The sequence below is a fragment of the Frieseomelitta varia genome, unplaced genomic scaffold, assembly GCF_011392965.1.
Source record: "Frieseomelitta varia isolate USP_RPSP 00005682 unplaced genomic scaffold, Fvar_1.2 scaffold_460, whole genome shotgun sequence".
In the NCBI taxonomy this organism is placed as follows: domain Eukaryota; kingdom Metazoa; phylum Arthropoda; class Insecta; order Hymenoptera; family Apidae; genus Frieseomelitta; species Frieseomelitta varia.
In genome coordinates, this window is record NW_025110213.1 from 76,310 (window position 1) to 92,670 (window position 16,361).

General features: G+C 38.1%; 2 protein-coding genes and 1 long non-coding RNA gene across 17 annotated transcripts; 1 reads left to right on the forward strand and 2 right to left on the reverse strand.

Annotated features, from left to right (window-relative positions):
* Positions 1–828: 828 nt before the first annotated feature.
* Positions 829–14,586, reverse strand: LOC122532596 (sex-lethal homolog). Of its 14 annotated transcripts, none has more exons than XM_043661488.1 (7): positions 14,050–14,586; positions 13,264–13,771; positions 10,065–10,374; positions 9,814–9,989; positions 9,616–9,729; positions 8,690–8,850; positions 829–2,182 (listed from the first exon to the last, which is right to left on the reverse strand). In XM_043661488.1, exons 2-7 carry the CDS (start codon positions 13,296–13,298, stop codon positions 1,926–1,928), a joined length of 1,053 nt encoding a protein of 350 aa, XP_043517423.1. In that variant the 5' UTR covers positions 13,299–13,771; positions 14,050–14,586; the 3' UTR covers positions 829–1,925. The 14 variants fall into 14 exon arrangements, 12 of the variants coding, with proteins under 12 accessions (XP_043517423.1, XP_043517422.1, XP_043517424.1 ...); XR_006307539.1 differs by lacking the exon at positions 13,264–13,771 and adding an exon at positions 2,879–2,971 and having other exon boundaries at positions 2,095–2,182; XR_006307538.1 differs by lacking the exons at positions 829–2,182; positions 13,264–13,771 and adding exons at positions 2,778–2,971; positions 3,084–6,301.
* LOC122532607 lies at positions 11,937–14,993 on the forward strand. The gene is made up of 2 exons (XR_006307544.1): positions 11,937–12,039; positions 12,924–14,993. It is a non-coding gene; the product is annotated as an uncharacterized LOC122532607 (long non-coding RNA).
* Positions 14,785–16,214, reverse strand: LOC122532601. Of its 2 annotated transcripts, none has more exons than XM_043661506.1 (3): positions 15,926–16,214; positions 15,547–15,824; positions 14,785–15,303 (listed from the first exon to the last, which is right to left on the reverse strand). In XM_043661506.1, the coding sequence occupies exons 1-3, from the start codon at positions 16,011–16,013 to the stop codon at positions 15,025–15,027; spliced, it is 645 nt and encodes a 214-aa protein (XP_043517441.1). In that variant the 5' UTR covers positions 16,014–16,214; the 3' UTR covers positions 14,785–15,024. The 2 variants fall into 2 exon arrangements, with proteins under 2 accessions (XP_043517441.1, XP_043517440.1); XM_043661505.1 differs by having other exon boundaries at positions 15,517–15,824; positions 15,926–16,205.
* Positions 16,215–16,361: the final 147 nt, after the last annotated feature.

Below are 16,361 nucleotides of genomic sequence, written 5' to 3' on the forward strand. Positions count from 1 at the left end.
GTATGCACAGGCGACGCGAGACGATTTCCGAGAACACACGAGAGGGTCGCGCCGTAAAAAGTCGGTGCCGGCACAGCAGTCTTCTGAAGTAGGCATTCAAATAAACCATCTAGGCGCTGGCTTCCACTTTCTGTTATCCAGCAGCGTGGAAGCAACCCTCTTAGAATACTTCCGACGCGAGCAGTAAATTCCATCGAGGCACCGACGTTTCCACTCATCCCGCTTCTTCCTTTCGCCTGTCGTCTTTCGCCCGCTCTCTCTTTCCGCCTCCTCCACCTGCAATCCTGTCCCACTCTCGTCGCGCACGCCAGCCTACCTTCTCCTCCACCTATTTCCACCACCGCCCCCCGTGTCACGCCGATACTCCACGCTGTATTTTGTTTTGAAACGAGAAATGTCTCCTCGCCTCGACTAAGATTCGAGTGGTCGAATCGTTATCCAACAAACCCACCCCCTTCTCCATCTTTCTTCCATCCCTTCTGACCTTCTTTCTCTCCTCTCTCTCTTTCTCTCTTTTGTTATCGTTTCTTTTCTTCTCACCGCTTTGTGTGTGTCTCTCTCTCTATCTCTCTTTCTCTTTCTTTGTCTACGTTCATTCGTCCACCGACCGACCGTCGCCATAGTAACTTTCAGTTTGGCTTCGTTTTATTCGGTGAATTAAACCGTTCCCGCTGCGATTCCCTCGTCGTTTTATTTTGCTAAATTAAGTCGACTCGCTCTAAGAGCGCAGCTGCTACGCGATCCACCCCCTCCTCCCCCTCCCCCTCCCCCTCTTCGCATCGGGACGTAAGCTCGGTCATGGTCTTCTATCTGTTTTGTATTCGTTCGCTTTCTTTCTTTCTTTTTTTCTTTCTTTTTTTTTTTTTTTGTTCCTTTTCCTTTGTACCTTAACGCACTACAACATTTAGCACATTAGTTTATCGGTGGAAGTTGGACGTCACTAGTTCAAACGCACAATGGAACAAAGGTGTTATTAAAGCTAACCGGGGAAAGGGGTGGGGGGTTGGGAGGAAAGAGTTTTTTAACGATAAAAAGCGATGTAGAAATAGCGATGAGTCCAGTATCGTACGTTTTCTATCGTCGTCAAACGTTCTCCCTGAAAAAATCGCTCCGAGATCTTAGCGCTAATCCTTCCAGCGAGTCTTGAAAACCTCGAAACAGAGACTGATGTCGGCGGAACAACGTAACAATCGCCTGATCATTGATGACACCTGTGTTAAAAAAAAAAAAAAAAAAAAAAAAAACGTCACGAGTGTTGCTATGTTATCTATTTACTGTTATTTTGGAGGGCTTCGAATGGACCCGCAGTTTCGGGGCGTTCAAGACAACCGCAGCCATAGTCCCCAGTCATAGCCACAAGACAGTTCTTTACAAACATTTGAACGACTGAACACCCATCGTCGGATTACACAATACTAGATGTTCTGAGCTTTGGTACAGGCACGTAGAAACATCATTAAATACTATGCGTAATAATTTACACATCTCATTGATCAGTCAGTTCTCGAGCATCTCGAGCTGAACGCTGTTTGGAGACACGCGAGAAATAAGTCGTGTATAGTTCGAGGTTCGGGCTACTTTAACTTGTTGTACCCTGTGTTCGTATGTACGTGTGTGTGTGTGTGTGTGTGTGTGTGTGTGTGTGTGTGTGTGTGTGTGTGTGCGCGCGCGCGCGCGCGCGCGCGCGCGCGTGTGTGTGTGTGTTTCTTATACTGTTTTAGATCAGATGCAGCCTATCGTCGATCTGCAGATGCATCTTCGTGGTGTCTCCGTAACTTCACGATCGCTCGAGGGAAAATGCTCTTTTATGCTCAATCGACGCGGAGTTACGAGCGGCAACGATCGCGGCTGCCTGGCCTCCGGTCGAACGAAGAAAGGTACATAGCCGGTGCTGTCTTGCTAGCCAGGTCGTCGACAACGCTAGGTCACCAGAAGTGGGACTGCACGTAGCCGCCGCCCATGCCGATGGGATTGAAGCGATGCGGATGTATCTTTTCCATTCTCATGGCGCCGGGGCCGCTACTACTGCCGATGAAGCTGCCGTGTGGTCCGCCACGCGGCCCCCCGAAACCACTTCCTGCTCTTCCTATCATTCCCGGCCCACCGCCGCTGATGCCCATTCCCATTCCGGGTCCGCTGATCCCTCTGCCTCTTCCTCCGCCTCCCAGACCACCGCTGACACCTGAAAACAGCATCTCTGATGAGTATCGCTGACGACTCGTATATTTTTAGGAGAGACAGAAAAAAAAAAAGAAATGAACACTTTTCTTTTCTTAATTTTTAGGTTAAGAGTGGAACGGTTCGGAGGAAGCCGGTTAAAATATATATATATATATTACATATATATATATATACACACACACGTAAATAGGTGGATGGTGTAATAGAATAAAGTGGACAGATGCTGATTGTTCGTTTCTAATCATTTTAATCAAATTTAACGAGCGACTACAGAATCACGCAGACCCGTGTAGCAACGAGGAATAAGAAAAGTTTTACGAGATATACTTATGCGGGGAGCACATTGTCCGAGAAAATCTCGAGCAAAAAGAAAAATGTTTCTTGCGTTTTGTCCTGATGACAGCGAATGGTTCCCTCCGTTCATTCCCTTTTCGAGCGATTCCCTCGCTGTCGGGTTGGGTAACAATGATGCGACACGTCGGAACCAACAATGTCGAACAAGTCGAGATGTATCATCAGCACAAAAAGCCACGGTGCATCATTAGGCCGGTTTCTCGATACGACTTGATGCACGTATTTTCGTGCGTTGAACACACTTTTTCTTGGTTTCTTTTAATGGAAATGTTCATACAACAATTGTCGGTTTTTTTTTTTTTTTTGGTTTTTTCTTTTTTTTTTTTTTAGTCTACCCATATACCATGTACATAGTCGTAGCTCTCTACTATATCAATGTAACGTCTCCTGTATGTATTATGTATGCACGTGTCTCTTTACAGGCGAGCAGAGTGAACTGGAAATCAAAAAGATAACACTTAATTAGGTTATGTTGCTGATCACGTGTTTTCCTCGTTTCGAAACGAGGGGCATTTGCGAGAAGAGAAACAGCACAATTTCGTAATTACAATTAGTTTCAAATGGAAGAGAAATCGTTTTGTCTTCCGGGTGATCGTTCCACTTCCGGTTCACTCTGCATCTTGCAAACGTCGATCTTTTTTTTTTTTTTTTTTTTTTTTTTTATATACGCTAGAATTGGGTCTAGTTTCTCGCTAAAATGAGATCAATTCATTACAGTAAAATGTTAATCGTAAAATCGTCTCTTTTTTTTTTCGACTTTTTTCCCTTCTTTTCTTTAAATATTTCGGAAGAAAGGAAAAAAAATTACGATGAATGTATTATTGGGAATGTCGCAGGCATTTTCAACCGAGACTTAACTCTTCGCGTCTCCCCGATTTCATCGCTCTCATTGTGTGCAAATGTTCCTAAATAAATGATCAATTTTCACGACATGCCCCCCATCCCCCAAATTTTTACTTGAAATCCCACATTTGATTTGTTTCGAGGAACATCTTCAGGCAATTAAAATTCTTTAAGGTTTTAATGTAAACGATTGAATGATGAATTTTTGTAGTGATTTTTGTAGTGACTGAAGAAGAGAATGAGAGAGAAGAGAAGAGCAAGAGAGCGAGGAAAAGAGAAGCAAGTTTTCTATCCGTTGTATATCCCGGATACTCCACTTCTTTTTTGTTTCTTTTTTTCGTTCATTCTCTCGTTAGTTATTTCCTTATTCCATATCACAGCCATCGTTAGCACTACTGGACTTCGGGATTATAACCATTTCGCACAATCTTCGATCCGTTAGACCTTACAATTTACTACTTAACACGTTACAAGATAAAAATTAGAATTTCGATTTATTTACACCGAAAGACTCGCGTCGTTCTTTCTCCCACCAAACATAATCGGTTTTTTTTTTATTGCTCTTACTCAGTAATTGTTGCGTTAACGGAATGATCGTTTTCAAATACCGTCACCAAGGGAGTTTTCATAGCTTTGTGTAAAATAACTTCATTTTGATTTAATCTTTTTTTTTTTTTTTTTTTTATTCACCTCTGAATAAACTTTTATCTTGGAAAGAGCAACGCGAGTTCACTTCACAACACGAACATTCTAAAGGAATAGTTGAAAATCTTACTCATTAACTCGGTACTAACTTAAGTACTAATTAAATTCTCAGTTAATAATTTATCCAGTATTTTCGCTTTTCATCATGCTTTTTTTTTCCTTTTTTTGTTTTTCTTCTTTTTTTTCGCATCCCTATCGCGGCGATCGATCTATCCGATTACTCGTTTCTCTCAATTCGAATCTCGCGGCGATAGGAATTTTACAACAGACATTATTATTGTTTTGCAAAGGGCTCAAATACCGGCGCATTCGCAATATTAAATTCCTACAGAACTTCGATTTTCTAAGTTCCAACATCCTCCTCAATTGGGAACGCACAACCCCGAGAGGTCTTCGCTCTCGTTTCTCAAAATTTGAAACGCAACTTCCTTCCACATTTTTGAATCACCTCTTATCAATTGAAACATTTGAATTAGTTGGATATATTTATAGTTGAATGTGTAACTGTATATAAAACTGAAAAAAAGGAACTGAACGTTAGTCAACTCGGTCAAAATTAGGTCATCAATTGTAAACAGCTTATTTATTGCTAATCCAATTTCAATTCTTGTCAAACATATATATATATATATATATATATTGCTTTATTTAAATAAATTTTCATGGTTCAAGCGAAAAAAGAGTTGTGCATTCCCGTTCTTAATCATAATCTTAAGCACCTGAACGTATGGTTAAATATACGAGCGAGGTGGATCGTACCTCCTACTAAAATCTATTAATTCGTAATATCAATACGGACCATATCGAAAGCATCCACATCATAATTATACTTCGAACAGTCGCGAAAAATCGACTAAGAAAAAAGGAACGATTGTCAAGGTCGTAGGAGATACGTGTGTTTCTCATATATTCTAGCTAATTCGAAAGTCATCATTTTGTTTCGATCGATTCGTGTGATATATATATATATATATATATATATATATATATACACATATATATTCGTTTATACATATAATATATTCATATATATTTAGCATTAAAAGGACGAAAGTTAGTAACAGCGAAGATCGTTTAACTTGTTTTAATTTTCGAAAAAAATGACGATCGACCAAAAGGACGATTGCCATTTTTCTTTTCCTTTCTCAAATACTCCTGTTTTCGTAATGATCACTAAATAATGACGCTTCCTCTCAAGTCAGAGGCGCTTGTTTGCTATTCAAATTGCCTTCAGAAGGCAATCCTCATCGGCATATTTCATCCATCGATTTTAGAAGACGAGATAGAATTCGTTCAACAAGAATGGATAATCACGATCTATCATACAGGATGAATATACTCTATAGCACACTTTCGCTATCTATATAATCCACTGAGATGTCGATATCAGTGAACATGATGAACAGAATTAACGGACAGTCGTAAAAATTGTGCAACCTTTGCAAGGAAGGACTTCTCTATCTGTTGTAAGTTGTAAAACTGGATATAACTGGGTAGTTCTACCTAAGTAAAACTCAGAAACTCTCCCTTTGTTTCTTTCTTTCGTTCTTTTTCCTCACTCAACACACTGACCCCAAAGATATTGGAAATATTGGTGTTCACTTTTAACAACAGAAATCTTTTGTTAAACTTTTTGAGCAGTTTTCCTTGAAACAATATTAAGGTTAATTGTTCTTCTACATTTGGGGTCAAAGCGCCAAGTTGCACTCTGCAGTAAAACTGTATCGCAAAGCTCCAATTCATTGGAGAGCCTTCGAACCACAGACTGGTTGTCTGATAGATTACAAAGTACTTGTTTACATTCGTTGAGCAAATTGTGTGGTTGTTTATTGAATTACAAACAGTTCTGCTTTTTGAGTCAAAATCAGGTTTAAACCCTTACGCTGGACCTTACAACTTATCATATAATACAAAAGCAAAGTTGAATGAAGCTATGATCACACAGAAAAAAGGAATTAATTCTGAATCGAAAAGCAACAGTTGGTTTGTCTCTTTTATCTCTAAGAATCGAGGTTTCTCGAATTACAATTAACCATGGTAACAATTATGCTGGTATTAAGCGCACTTAATCATGCCAATCTCATCACATAAATAGAAATTTGTAATATCATAACTGCAAGGGTAACAACGAGTACCAAACAAGAAATTGCGTTCTTCTTTTAATAAAGGTAATGCGCATAACGCTGGTATTTATTCCTGGTTGGGTACAGACGTTCTCCTTTGTGGATTGGCGAGCATAGAAATGAAAATGATTCATGTTAAAGAGTTATACGTAACACTTGGAGACAAATGCAGTTGGACAAATAGTTTCGTCGATGTAGGTGGAGAGTGCAACGCTATGATCTAATTGTAAATATGAAAGTTCTTTACGTTCGTTTTGTATCATCCACCTGATAGATTGAACCTGGAACTTTAAACACGACGAGATGTCAGACACGAAGAAGAAACTATTTATCTAAATACATCTGTCCACTGTTGTATATGATAATCACTTGAAAGAGGAGACAGCCATGCACTGAACAAGTTTTCTGTTAAAGCCACACATTTTTTGCAAATGCAATCTGTTCAGAACTAACCATGGGTTAGCAACGACGCTCGCTAAATAATAATTATTCGCAGGCATACAACTTGTGTGTCAGGCGAGTTGCGTACTTCACACACTGCTCCAAAATTTTGTATAAGAGACAATGTACAACATAATGTATACAATTAATCCTTAAAAATTACTTTACATAAATCTTTTACGTTATTTCGAGGATATTGATATTTTGAGCAGTGTACAAGCAAATCGCAAAACATTGTGTTACAAAGAATCCTACTCAGAACATATACATATTTTTTCTGAACATAAACACTACAGGCGCTCGTTCATTATTTTGTGTATCAAAAAAACCTTAAACCCTAATTAATTATAATTAGAGAAAGAAAAAAAAGGAAAAAAAAACAAGTAAGTCGCACGCACGTTCATCATTGAAGGATCGTAAGAGGAATTAACAAATGTTTTCTTAAACAGAAAATGTATTTCCAAAGTCTTAAATAAGTAACAAAACATATATGTATATATATATATATATATGTAGTACGAAATGATATCTCTTACCAAAAAGAAAGTACAAAAAACAGCTTAAAGACGCACGTAATTATACAATAATTTTCTGACACAAAAATGTATAGAACTAGGATGATGCTCCACAGCGTGGTTTGAACAAATTTGAGAAACGATGAGGCAAAATCAACATAGTAACAGCAGCATCGGCAACTAGAAAAACAGAGTTACAATTTCGTTGACCAGGCAACGTCCAAAAAAACAAACTTCTAAAAAACCAGCCTTGTGTGCAGAATATACAACTTAACGAGTGTTTCTCATTTTCCTTTCAGTAATCACAAGCTGCCATTGTCTCTAACAGGATACGTGTTTCAGTTTTTTCTCTTTTCATTTCTTGCTTTCTGTCCACTAAAGATCACCACACACAAAAATATTTCTATCACGACACTACATGTTTGCATTCTTGTTCTGTCTCATTAATATTTTCTTTTGCGTCCGTCTGCAAGGAGATTTTTCTTTCTTTCATTGGCCAAACACTTTCATTGCCGGAAACAGGTCTTCTATGTTTCTTACATCTTTTTCTTTTTCTTTCTTTCTTTTTTTCTTTTTTTTTATTTTTCAATTGCAGATGAAACAATGTCAATCATGCGCACAACGTTGAGGGAATTTGTGAACAAAAATAGAAAGAACACAGGGAAACAAAACAGGAGCGACAAGAAACGTGTTTCCACAACATTCGCAGAGAATCTGCCTCATTATTCGTTGCGCGCATTAGAACGCAAACAGCATTTTCAATCTTCGCTGTACTTTGATTTAGATGCAGCCATATCTGGCAAACAATTCAAATGTTAGACATGTTCTCATATTTACACGCCGTCGATGATGCGAAAGCTCCTTCCAAGCAAAAATTTAAAAAATCGGAAGAGATCATTCGCATCCTGGACAACGTGTTTCAGGTATGTAGATATAGAAATTTTGTACACCTTGCAACTACGTTACAAAATTTTGTTAGAGTGACCATTACCCTGTTTTCGCAATTGCACGAGTATCATCACAAGAAAAAGTAAAGAAACGGAGAAAATTAACACGACAATTTGAAAAAAATCAGGAACTGAGAAGAGAAAGAGAAAGAGAGAGAGAGAGAGAGAGAAAGAGAGAGAGAGAGAGAGACAGGAATAAATAGAAATGCATTCTATCAAAAAAAGAAAAAAAAAAGAAAAAAGAAAAAAAAAGAAATGATTTCTCAAAATTTTAGTGCTTCTACGATTCAAACAATACGGCGATAATATGAAATAATGATTCTTTTTTTTTTTTACTGCGATTTTAGTAAGATTCATAGTAAGCCAAAATGCAGATCTGACCTGTCAGTAAAAATCGAATGTCACTTGCAAATCAATTTTTGTGATATATACGTTATATATATATATACGTATAATTTTTTTAAAGAAATTCGTATTTGCACAATCTGTTCATTAAGAAGATAATTTCTACTGTCAGGTAGAAAAAACGAAAAAAATTCGGGCAAGACTAATGTCTATCGAGAAAATCGAAATTACTTACCTCGACTCTGGTTGTAACCAGCCTGCCATCCAGCATAGTACGCCGCTTTCTGTTTCCCGTGTTCCTCCGCGATTTTTACGCTAAGTGGCTCTGATCCACCTTCTGGTATCGTGCCGTGTAGCCGAGCGATCGCTTCTTGTGCTTCTTCCCGCTTGTCGAATCTACAGTAACCGCAGGCAGAAATTAAAAATCGGCCAAAAAGTTCACAGTTGGCAATGGACGCGTTTAATCCCTGCCAGATTCTATGTATATGAAATTGGAGGTACGATCTAGAGCGTGTTATATGGAACAGGCCTTAACGAATGCTTAAAATCTGCCAAAAATTAAGAAATTTGTCAAACTAGTTCCGATTCTATTTCTAACTACTTGACACACTTCTCGGACTATTTTCCTGCAACAAACCGAGAAATCTAGTTGCATGTACAATTCGCGATAGGCTAACTAGGTCGGTGGTCAGTAAATCAAAATTATGCAAGTGAAACACGCGGCAGAAGAGTGATACAAAAATAATTTGGCAGCAAAGATCTCGGAAAATAAATACAGGTGTCTAATACGTCCGGATAACAGTTGCATAATGACTAGGCAATTTCCGCCCTGCCATCGATAGTTGCATCTGTCAATTCATAAGTGCTTCAATTTTCCAAGCATATTGCGTACACACAATGAAAATAACAAAAATGTCAATACCAAATACATTAAATACACATTTCAACAAATGTTTTTTTTATCATACTTTGTTATTAGCTTCAGATATGTTACTAATTATGACAGGAATGACACTGTGTCAAGAGATATAAGCTATTCTTTCTATTAGCATTACAATTTGCTATTTGACGCTAATATTCCTTTACAACATATCTTCGCAAGGTTAGGTAATAGTACATGATTTTAAGAATGAAAATGTTACAAAAATAGAAGAAACATACCTCACAAATGCTACACCTCTTGGTAATCCAGTGAGTTTATCTTTTAAAATGTTTTTTTGCACAATATTTCCATATTTGCTAAATATATCATCAATCTGACTTTCAGTTATATTTCTGAAATAAACATGATTTAATATCACTATACATTCTAATTTTTATCTACTAATGTATAAATTAACATTAATTATTGTAGTATACCTTGGCAAATTTGTTACATAAAGATTAGTTTCCTTAATCTCTTCGCCGGATGGTCGCGCAAAAGACACTTTTAACCTTTTGTTCTGGACTTGGAGTCCGTTTAATGTACTTATAGCTGTAGCTGCATCTTCAGCTTTTGCATAATTAACAAACCCAAAGCCATAACTATATCCTGTCTATAAAAGAGAATTACGAATGTAGATTTTATAGAAATATAAAAAGATTGCAGATATTTTTGTAACTGAACCTACTTTATAATCTTTCATAACACGACAAGATTCCACGGGTCCAATAGTTACAAACAAACTGTACAGATCTTTCTCTGTCATACTTTGTGGAAGGTAATTGATGATCAAGTTTGTTCTTGGTTCTTCATTTTTGATTTGCATTTGTTGTTGTTGCTGCACCTGTTGCTGCTGCTGTGGCTGTGACTGCTGCTCTTGTTGATCTGTCATTTTGGAAAATTCTTGTTCTATTTTCTGACTTGTCTGATTCTGCAGTTCTTGTTGATCTGTCGTTGGTGGCTGTGAGTTCAGTGGTTCTGGCTGCTGCGTATTCCAACTGATATGTCCCAGGATAATTGTTGGTGGGGTCAGCAAATACAAAAAATATAAACAAAATCATTACTACGTTTTCCCCGTGCAATGCCATGATCGTTGTTCTGTCTGCGCTTTTGAATGCTCTCACTTTCTTTAAGCGGTTGAAAATAAATAGAAAATAAATCTGCATATATACATATATGTATATGATGCCAGACCTGTGTGTCAGAAACAAACAAACAAAGGCAAGTAAGGACAAAACGGAACCAGCAAGAGTAGCCATGGATGAAACGAAACTAAATCAAAAACCAAATAATGTAGCACGTCAATTGTGTGAAATCAAACAGAAAAAATATCACATTGGCTAACAGGTAGCTACGAAAACGGCTACAGCATATGAAAATAACGCGTGCTAGTACAATTTCCAACGGGCAACAATGCAAAAACAAATATCCACCTATGAAAGCTCCATGGTATCATAACCTTCTTAACGTGAAACTGTAACGACGTGATAAAAACGTAATAACCGTGCGAATGGATGGATCGACAAAAATTCACGCCATCTCGGTGTATAATCTTAAAAATGAATACCCGTAAGAGTGGTCCTAGAGTCACGCTATTTTCCAAAATGCGGCAATGAGTTCCCTCTCAAAAGGCTCGTAAGCACGTTCATCGAAGGAAAAAAAAGGAGGGAGAAGAGCACGCTTCGTTGACGAGAACTTCCGCGTATTATTCGATCGCTCGTGTTTGGTTTTCGTTTATTGTTTACACACCCGTACGCTTAATTTTTATCGGCTGCTGGGAAATTGAGACGCGTTACTTCGCAATACGGTGTCGATTCCGTGTTGGTCGAACCCGGCTTCGACATGAATTTACCCGACGTCGTGCAACCGTCGAGAGCCGAACGATGAGTCAACGATAGAGGGAAAGAGACAGAAAACGAAAAAGAAAAGAAAAAAGAGAAGAGAGAAAAATATATATATATATATAACTAAGAAAAAGGGAAGGAGAATCGTTGATGGAAGTTGGTACAAAAAATGGTAACCTTTTGGCCTTATTTTGAAGAAGCCCGGGGAAATGGCCCGGCAGATTCGTGAATCGACCAAGCTGTCAGAGTAAAGGAGGGAGTGAGAGGAAAAGAGGGCACCAGAGCAGGCGGCGGAAAAGGATGGAGAAGGACCTGTAGGTGTATAAACCTTAAGTTTAACGTGCGGTGACACGGAAATAAAATACGTACGTACCGAAACGAGTAACACAGAGAGAGAGAGAGAGAGAGGTAATTGAATAAATCGGTGCGTAACAGCGGACGTGTAATATCGGCGGTAAAGAGCGGCGGTACACGCACTCTCACTCGTATCACTCGCGTATATATGCGACTTTCTGCCTGTATGTACGTCAATTATGTAAGTCCGTTACACCATTGCGTATAATGCACGCACTTGGTCATCACACATCGATAGCGCCTCGTGCGACTGGCTTGATATCACCGCCGAGAGGACTCGATACACAGAGGAATGGAGTAGTTAGCAAAAGCGAAGAATCGCGGAGGAACGTAACACGATGTAAACGGCACAGCGTACGCAAACGTACTGAGCCCCAGCCCTGACCTGCCTCGCGCGGCACCCTCTCGCGGCACGCTACCCCACTATCGCATCGGCGGGATGTACAGGGTGTTTCTGAAATCGCGGTAACTCCACCGACCAGGTGACGATTCTTTGCGAAAAAATATGTCGGAAAAGGAGGATAAATAAATTTTTTTGATTTAAAGGCTTCGTTTTCAAGAAAATCGAATTTGGAGATTTACTAATTCCAGACTAAACAACGTTGAATTTGACTAATAGAAAAGAATAATTAACAGAAGAGTATTTTATATTCAAAAATAAGTAAAAAAATGAAAGGAATAAAGTTTTTTCATTTATAGCTTCGTTTTTAAGAAGCTGAATTGAATATATTTCATTAGAAGTTGTCATGGTGCACTTGATAAATTTAATTTTCAAATGAAGCGTCTTACAAAGATATTTTATTCTACGTTTCTCACTTATCATACGTAGAATAATCTCCTCTTAATTATTCTTTTCTGTCACGTCTAAAACTTAAAAATTAAATTCAAGCCATATCTTGATAAATTTTCTCGAAAACGAAGCGTCATATGGGAAAATTTTTATTCTTAGTATCACTAATCAAACCATCTTTCACGGTAATTCGCCAATTAATGATATTAGTAAATATCATAATACAAAGTTGCAGACTGTCTCACATTACATCCTTCGAAAAATTTGCTACGATAATTAAAAAAGATTCGAGCTTTTATCTAATCGTTTGTCTTTTACAATTTGTCGATTCGTAATTTATAACGTGCGACTTCATTTATTTTACTGCTGTTGTATTAATTTTGATAACGTGCAAGCCGGTCTTGTACAAAAAAAAGCTATCGGAAAATTTTTCACTGAAAATAGAACTTAGAAGTACAAAATATTCTCCTGTTTCCAAGAGATAAGAGTTATTAATGGGAATTCGAGTTTCGAGTATACGTTCGATTAAAAATTTCTTAGTAATATTTCTTTTATAGAGAAGTATCTTGCACAATCAAGCCCGTGATGTTAACGAAACTTTACAAGTACACAGCATGCAGTGTATTGACCTTTCAACGAATGAAACGTCCTGTATAATGGGGATGCGCATGGGGCGGGACATCCCGCCGAAATTTCTGGCGTGCGTCTACACGAATTCGGGGCCTATGCCAATTTCTCGCAATTATCCTATTTCTCTCGATTTTTAAATAGATCAATCCCACGATCGCCCGTTTTCAAGATCATTTCGAGCTTAATGTTAGAAAATAACGATTGTCGTGTGCAAATGTTACCTACAAGCGAACGAACAAATTTCAAGTAAATGTTTGTTTCAAACGTACCTTGGCAATGCTTCCCAATAAGGAACGGCGAACATTGCAAATTATTTAACGCGCGACTTTACGCAGTTCAAGTGCGTTTACGTGATATAATATTGCCAACGAAAAGGAATACAGCTCTAGCCTAGCAGTAATATTCTAGCAGAGCCACAAACGACATACTTTGTTCCTGTTTGGATCGTATGATCGTCATTCTTTTACATCCTATTTTGTTTCAAAAAAACGAGGTTATTCTTTCGATCGTTGGAATTCGTCTGCATCACGCTAATCCCATTCGCGCGTACAACAAAAAGACGAAAATAGCCGATAACACGGCTAAAAATAAATATATAACGTATCTAATAATAATAATCTTAAATAACGAAGTTCCACTATACACTGTGTAGATATTTGTTCTGAAAATTGTTATCTCTCTCATAAGTTTGCGAAACACTGCATTGCGCTATTGCACGGTACCACCACAAGCCTGCTTCCGGTGAATTTAACATGCACCAATCCTCCCCCGTTTTACCTAAAATTCGAAAATTATTGCGCACTGAGCAAAAGTAAAGTTGCACAGTGCAACAAACATCGTAGAAATTTAAATATATTGAAAAATGTAGCATTAAGTTACATTAAAAGAAGCTTTATACATTGAAGTTACAATAATCACGATTTCTAACCTCGACCTACATCTTATGACTAATAAAACGTAATTGACCTAATTAATGAAACATAATTTTTTTTTTTTTTTTTTGTCAATTTAAAATGTTATTACCTGAAGAAATCAGATTTAGACAGGAAACTTACCCCGTTTGGGGATTCACGTCGCCTTGTGTGTATTCGTTTCGTTCGTACGTGGCCATTCCCGTGAGCGAGACATAACACTAAATGTTAGAGTATCTTTCGTCGTGGCGGAGGATTTTTCGTTTTCACATGTCGATCGTATCACGTTCATGCTGCTTTCGAAATGCAGAGCCGCATATTTGCGAAAATTTCTTTCTCCTTACAGCTGCGCTATCGGTATGCACGTGCGCACTGGCTGCAACGAAATGTATCGCAATTCCCGCTTCAAGATCACCTCGAACTTGTTTAATTTTTTTTTGAACTGATCTGGACGCTTCGTGAATAATTTTTTCTGCAAATTCATCGACACCTACGATCCCACGCGCTAGCGAGTCCAAGTCGTTCAAGTTACCGCCGTCTGCGATGTTCTGTAATATTGTAATATTATAATGACAAATGAAAGATGAATAACGAATACAGTAAATATTCGATTACGATTCTCTCCTTCTCGGTGTTGCGTTTTGTTTGGGATACGTGAAGAATTAAATGTGCGATTGGACGTAACGAATTGTGCAAAAATTGATAGTCTGTAATGATTGTTTATGGAGGTTAGGTTTCTTCTTCTTCTTCAAGTTACAGCTGAAAACGTTAAATACTTTCTTTTTTCTCTCAGATTAATTATCCGAGACATTTGACTTAAAGAGTTGCTTATGCCTCTCCTTTATTCGATATTGCAGCCATAATAATTATCCATGTAAATACGTATAAAAAAGTATAAATAGATTATACATTGCATATACATGTAAAGCAGCTTGATATTACAGATAATGCGCCAAAGGGCTATGAATATGTTAGGAGTAAATTACTACCTTAATTAAAATTGAATAAATAATTCAATTGTAAGTTGCACAAGGCACGCAATTCTGAATGCATTGCTTGAGAAGTAAAGAGATCATTTCAATAACATTTATAAAAAAAAAGAATGATGAGGAAGAGATTTTATCTCAACACAGAGAATCCTTTAGCCCTGGTGAAACAGAACGGTCTGCACTGGATATATTTTGCATTCATTGCCGGAGGAGTATGCACTGGTGTTTCGTTGTTCTCCTTATTCCATGCATGTCTTGGAGATTCTATGCCAAAAGGACTATAAAGCTTTGTTGGTGTTCTACCAAGAAGCTGGCGAGAGTGAGTCTGTGGAGTTTGCATTTTACAAATGCTGTTGGGAGATTGTTGCTCCTCCAGTCTTTGACGTCTGCGTGTAGAACTCTTGAACTTCTGTGAAAACAAATAAAAGAATAATTTTACATGTACGTGTAATTCAGCTGATCTGAAGCATTACTACCAGACTGTTGATGTTTATGCATTTGTGATAAGTTAATACACCTGAATTACATCTTTTTTTTTTTATGTTCCGAAAGATAAAACTTTGCCTAAACGTCTCCAGTCTGTTTGTCGTTACTACTTCATTTTTTTAACAAGCTATTTCACCTGTGAAATAGTTCCAAAAGTTGTGCGTACGGAAGATATGGTTTTGGATAATTTCTCGGCTCCACTTCGCAAAGCACGCCTCGAATCCGCCGACATATTCCCGAGGGACAAATTATTCCAGCTACGATCGCCTGTCTGCTTCTCCTTTGACACCTTCTCCTTACAGGTGTCCCCGGGTTTCTTCGTCTTTTCGAAACGATCCTGGAGGCGTCGTCTCAGCTTCTTCGTGATCTCCGGCGAGTTTTTGACGTTCAGAACTTCCCGGTGAAACGTGAACGAAACGCTGCGTGAATCCGGCCGCATGCTTCCTGAATTATTTCTCACTTATTTAATTGCTTAATCGGGGCTTCTCACGTGGATACGTTTTTTAAACGTCGATTAATATACTGTTGATAAATAATAGAAAAACCTGTGGTATTCGATTCATCCCTCGAAATACGTTGGACGCGTCGTTGCCAACCGCCAGTCCCGAAAACAAGAAAACGACCGCGGCCCATCAAAATCTGTTCAAGACCTGCCGAACATTCAATAATATCTTGACAAAGAACGCAGATAACTCCGTTTGTCCATCGTCTTCGAAATCAACTCACAAACTTATCGTCGTATACACAGGTCAAATTTCGATTCGCAGCCGCTACTGTTTGAAAACAGTAACCATTTGATTTCCCCTGCAAGAGGGAACTATCGATTTTTCAATTTGGAGAAAAAGTTATGTAACAAAAAAAACGCCGGCGTGTTTCGATGATATTCATTTCGTTACGGACGTCGGATCAAATATATCTGATCACTTAGTATTTCGAAAAAAACGAAAGAAACATTGCAAACATATCTAATGTAATTTTTTA

What these genes read in the sequence shown, in the direction of transcription:
- LOC122532601 (XM_043661505.1), bottom strand. Translation starts at nt 16,013, where the DNA reads ATGGGCCGCGGTCGTTTTCTTGTTTTCGGGACTGGCGGTTGGCAACGA. An exon ending in GGATGAATCGAATACCACAG is followed by an intron (nt 15,825 to 15,925) that starts GTTTTTCTATTA and finishes GAAATAATTCAG; the next exon opens with GAAGCATGCGGCCGGATTCA. An exon ending in CTTTTGGAACTATTTCACAG is followed by an intron (nt 15,304 to 15,516) that starts GTGAAATAGCTT and finishes TTGTTTTCACAG; the next exon opens with AAGTTCAAGAGTTCTACACG.
- LOC122532596 (XM_043661487.1), bottom strand. Translation starts at nt 14,105, where the DNA reads ATGGCCACGTACGAACGAAACGAATACACACAAGGCGACGTGAATCCC. An exon ending in GTGTTATGAAAGATTATAAA is followed by an intron (nt 9,990 to 10,064) that starts GTAGGTTCAGTT and finishes TCTCTTTTATAG; the next exon opens with ACAGGATATAGTTATGGCTT. An exon ending in TATGTAACAAATTTGCCAAG is followed by an intron (nt 9,730 to 9,813) that starts GTATACTACAAT and finishes TGTTTATTTCAG; the next exon opens with AAATATAACTGAAAGTCAGA.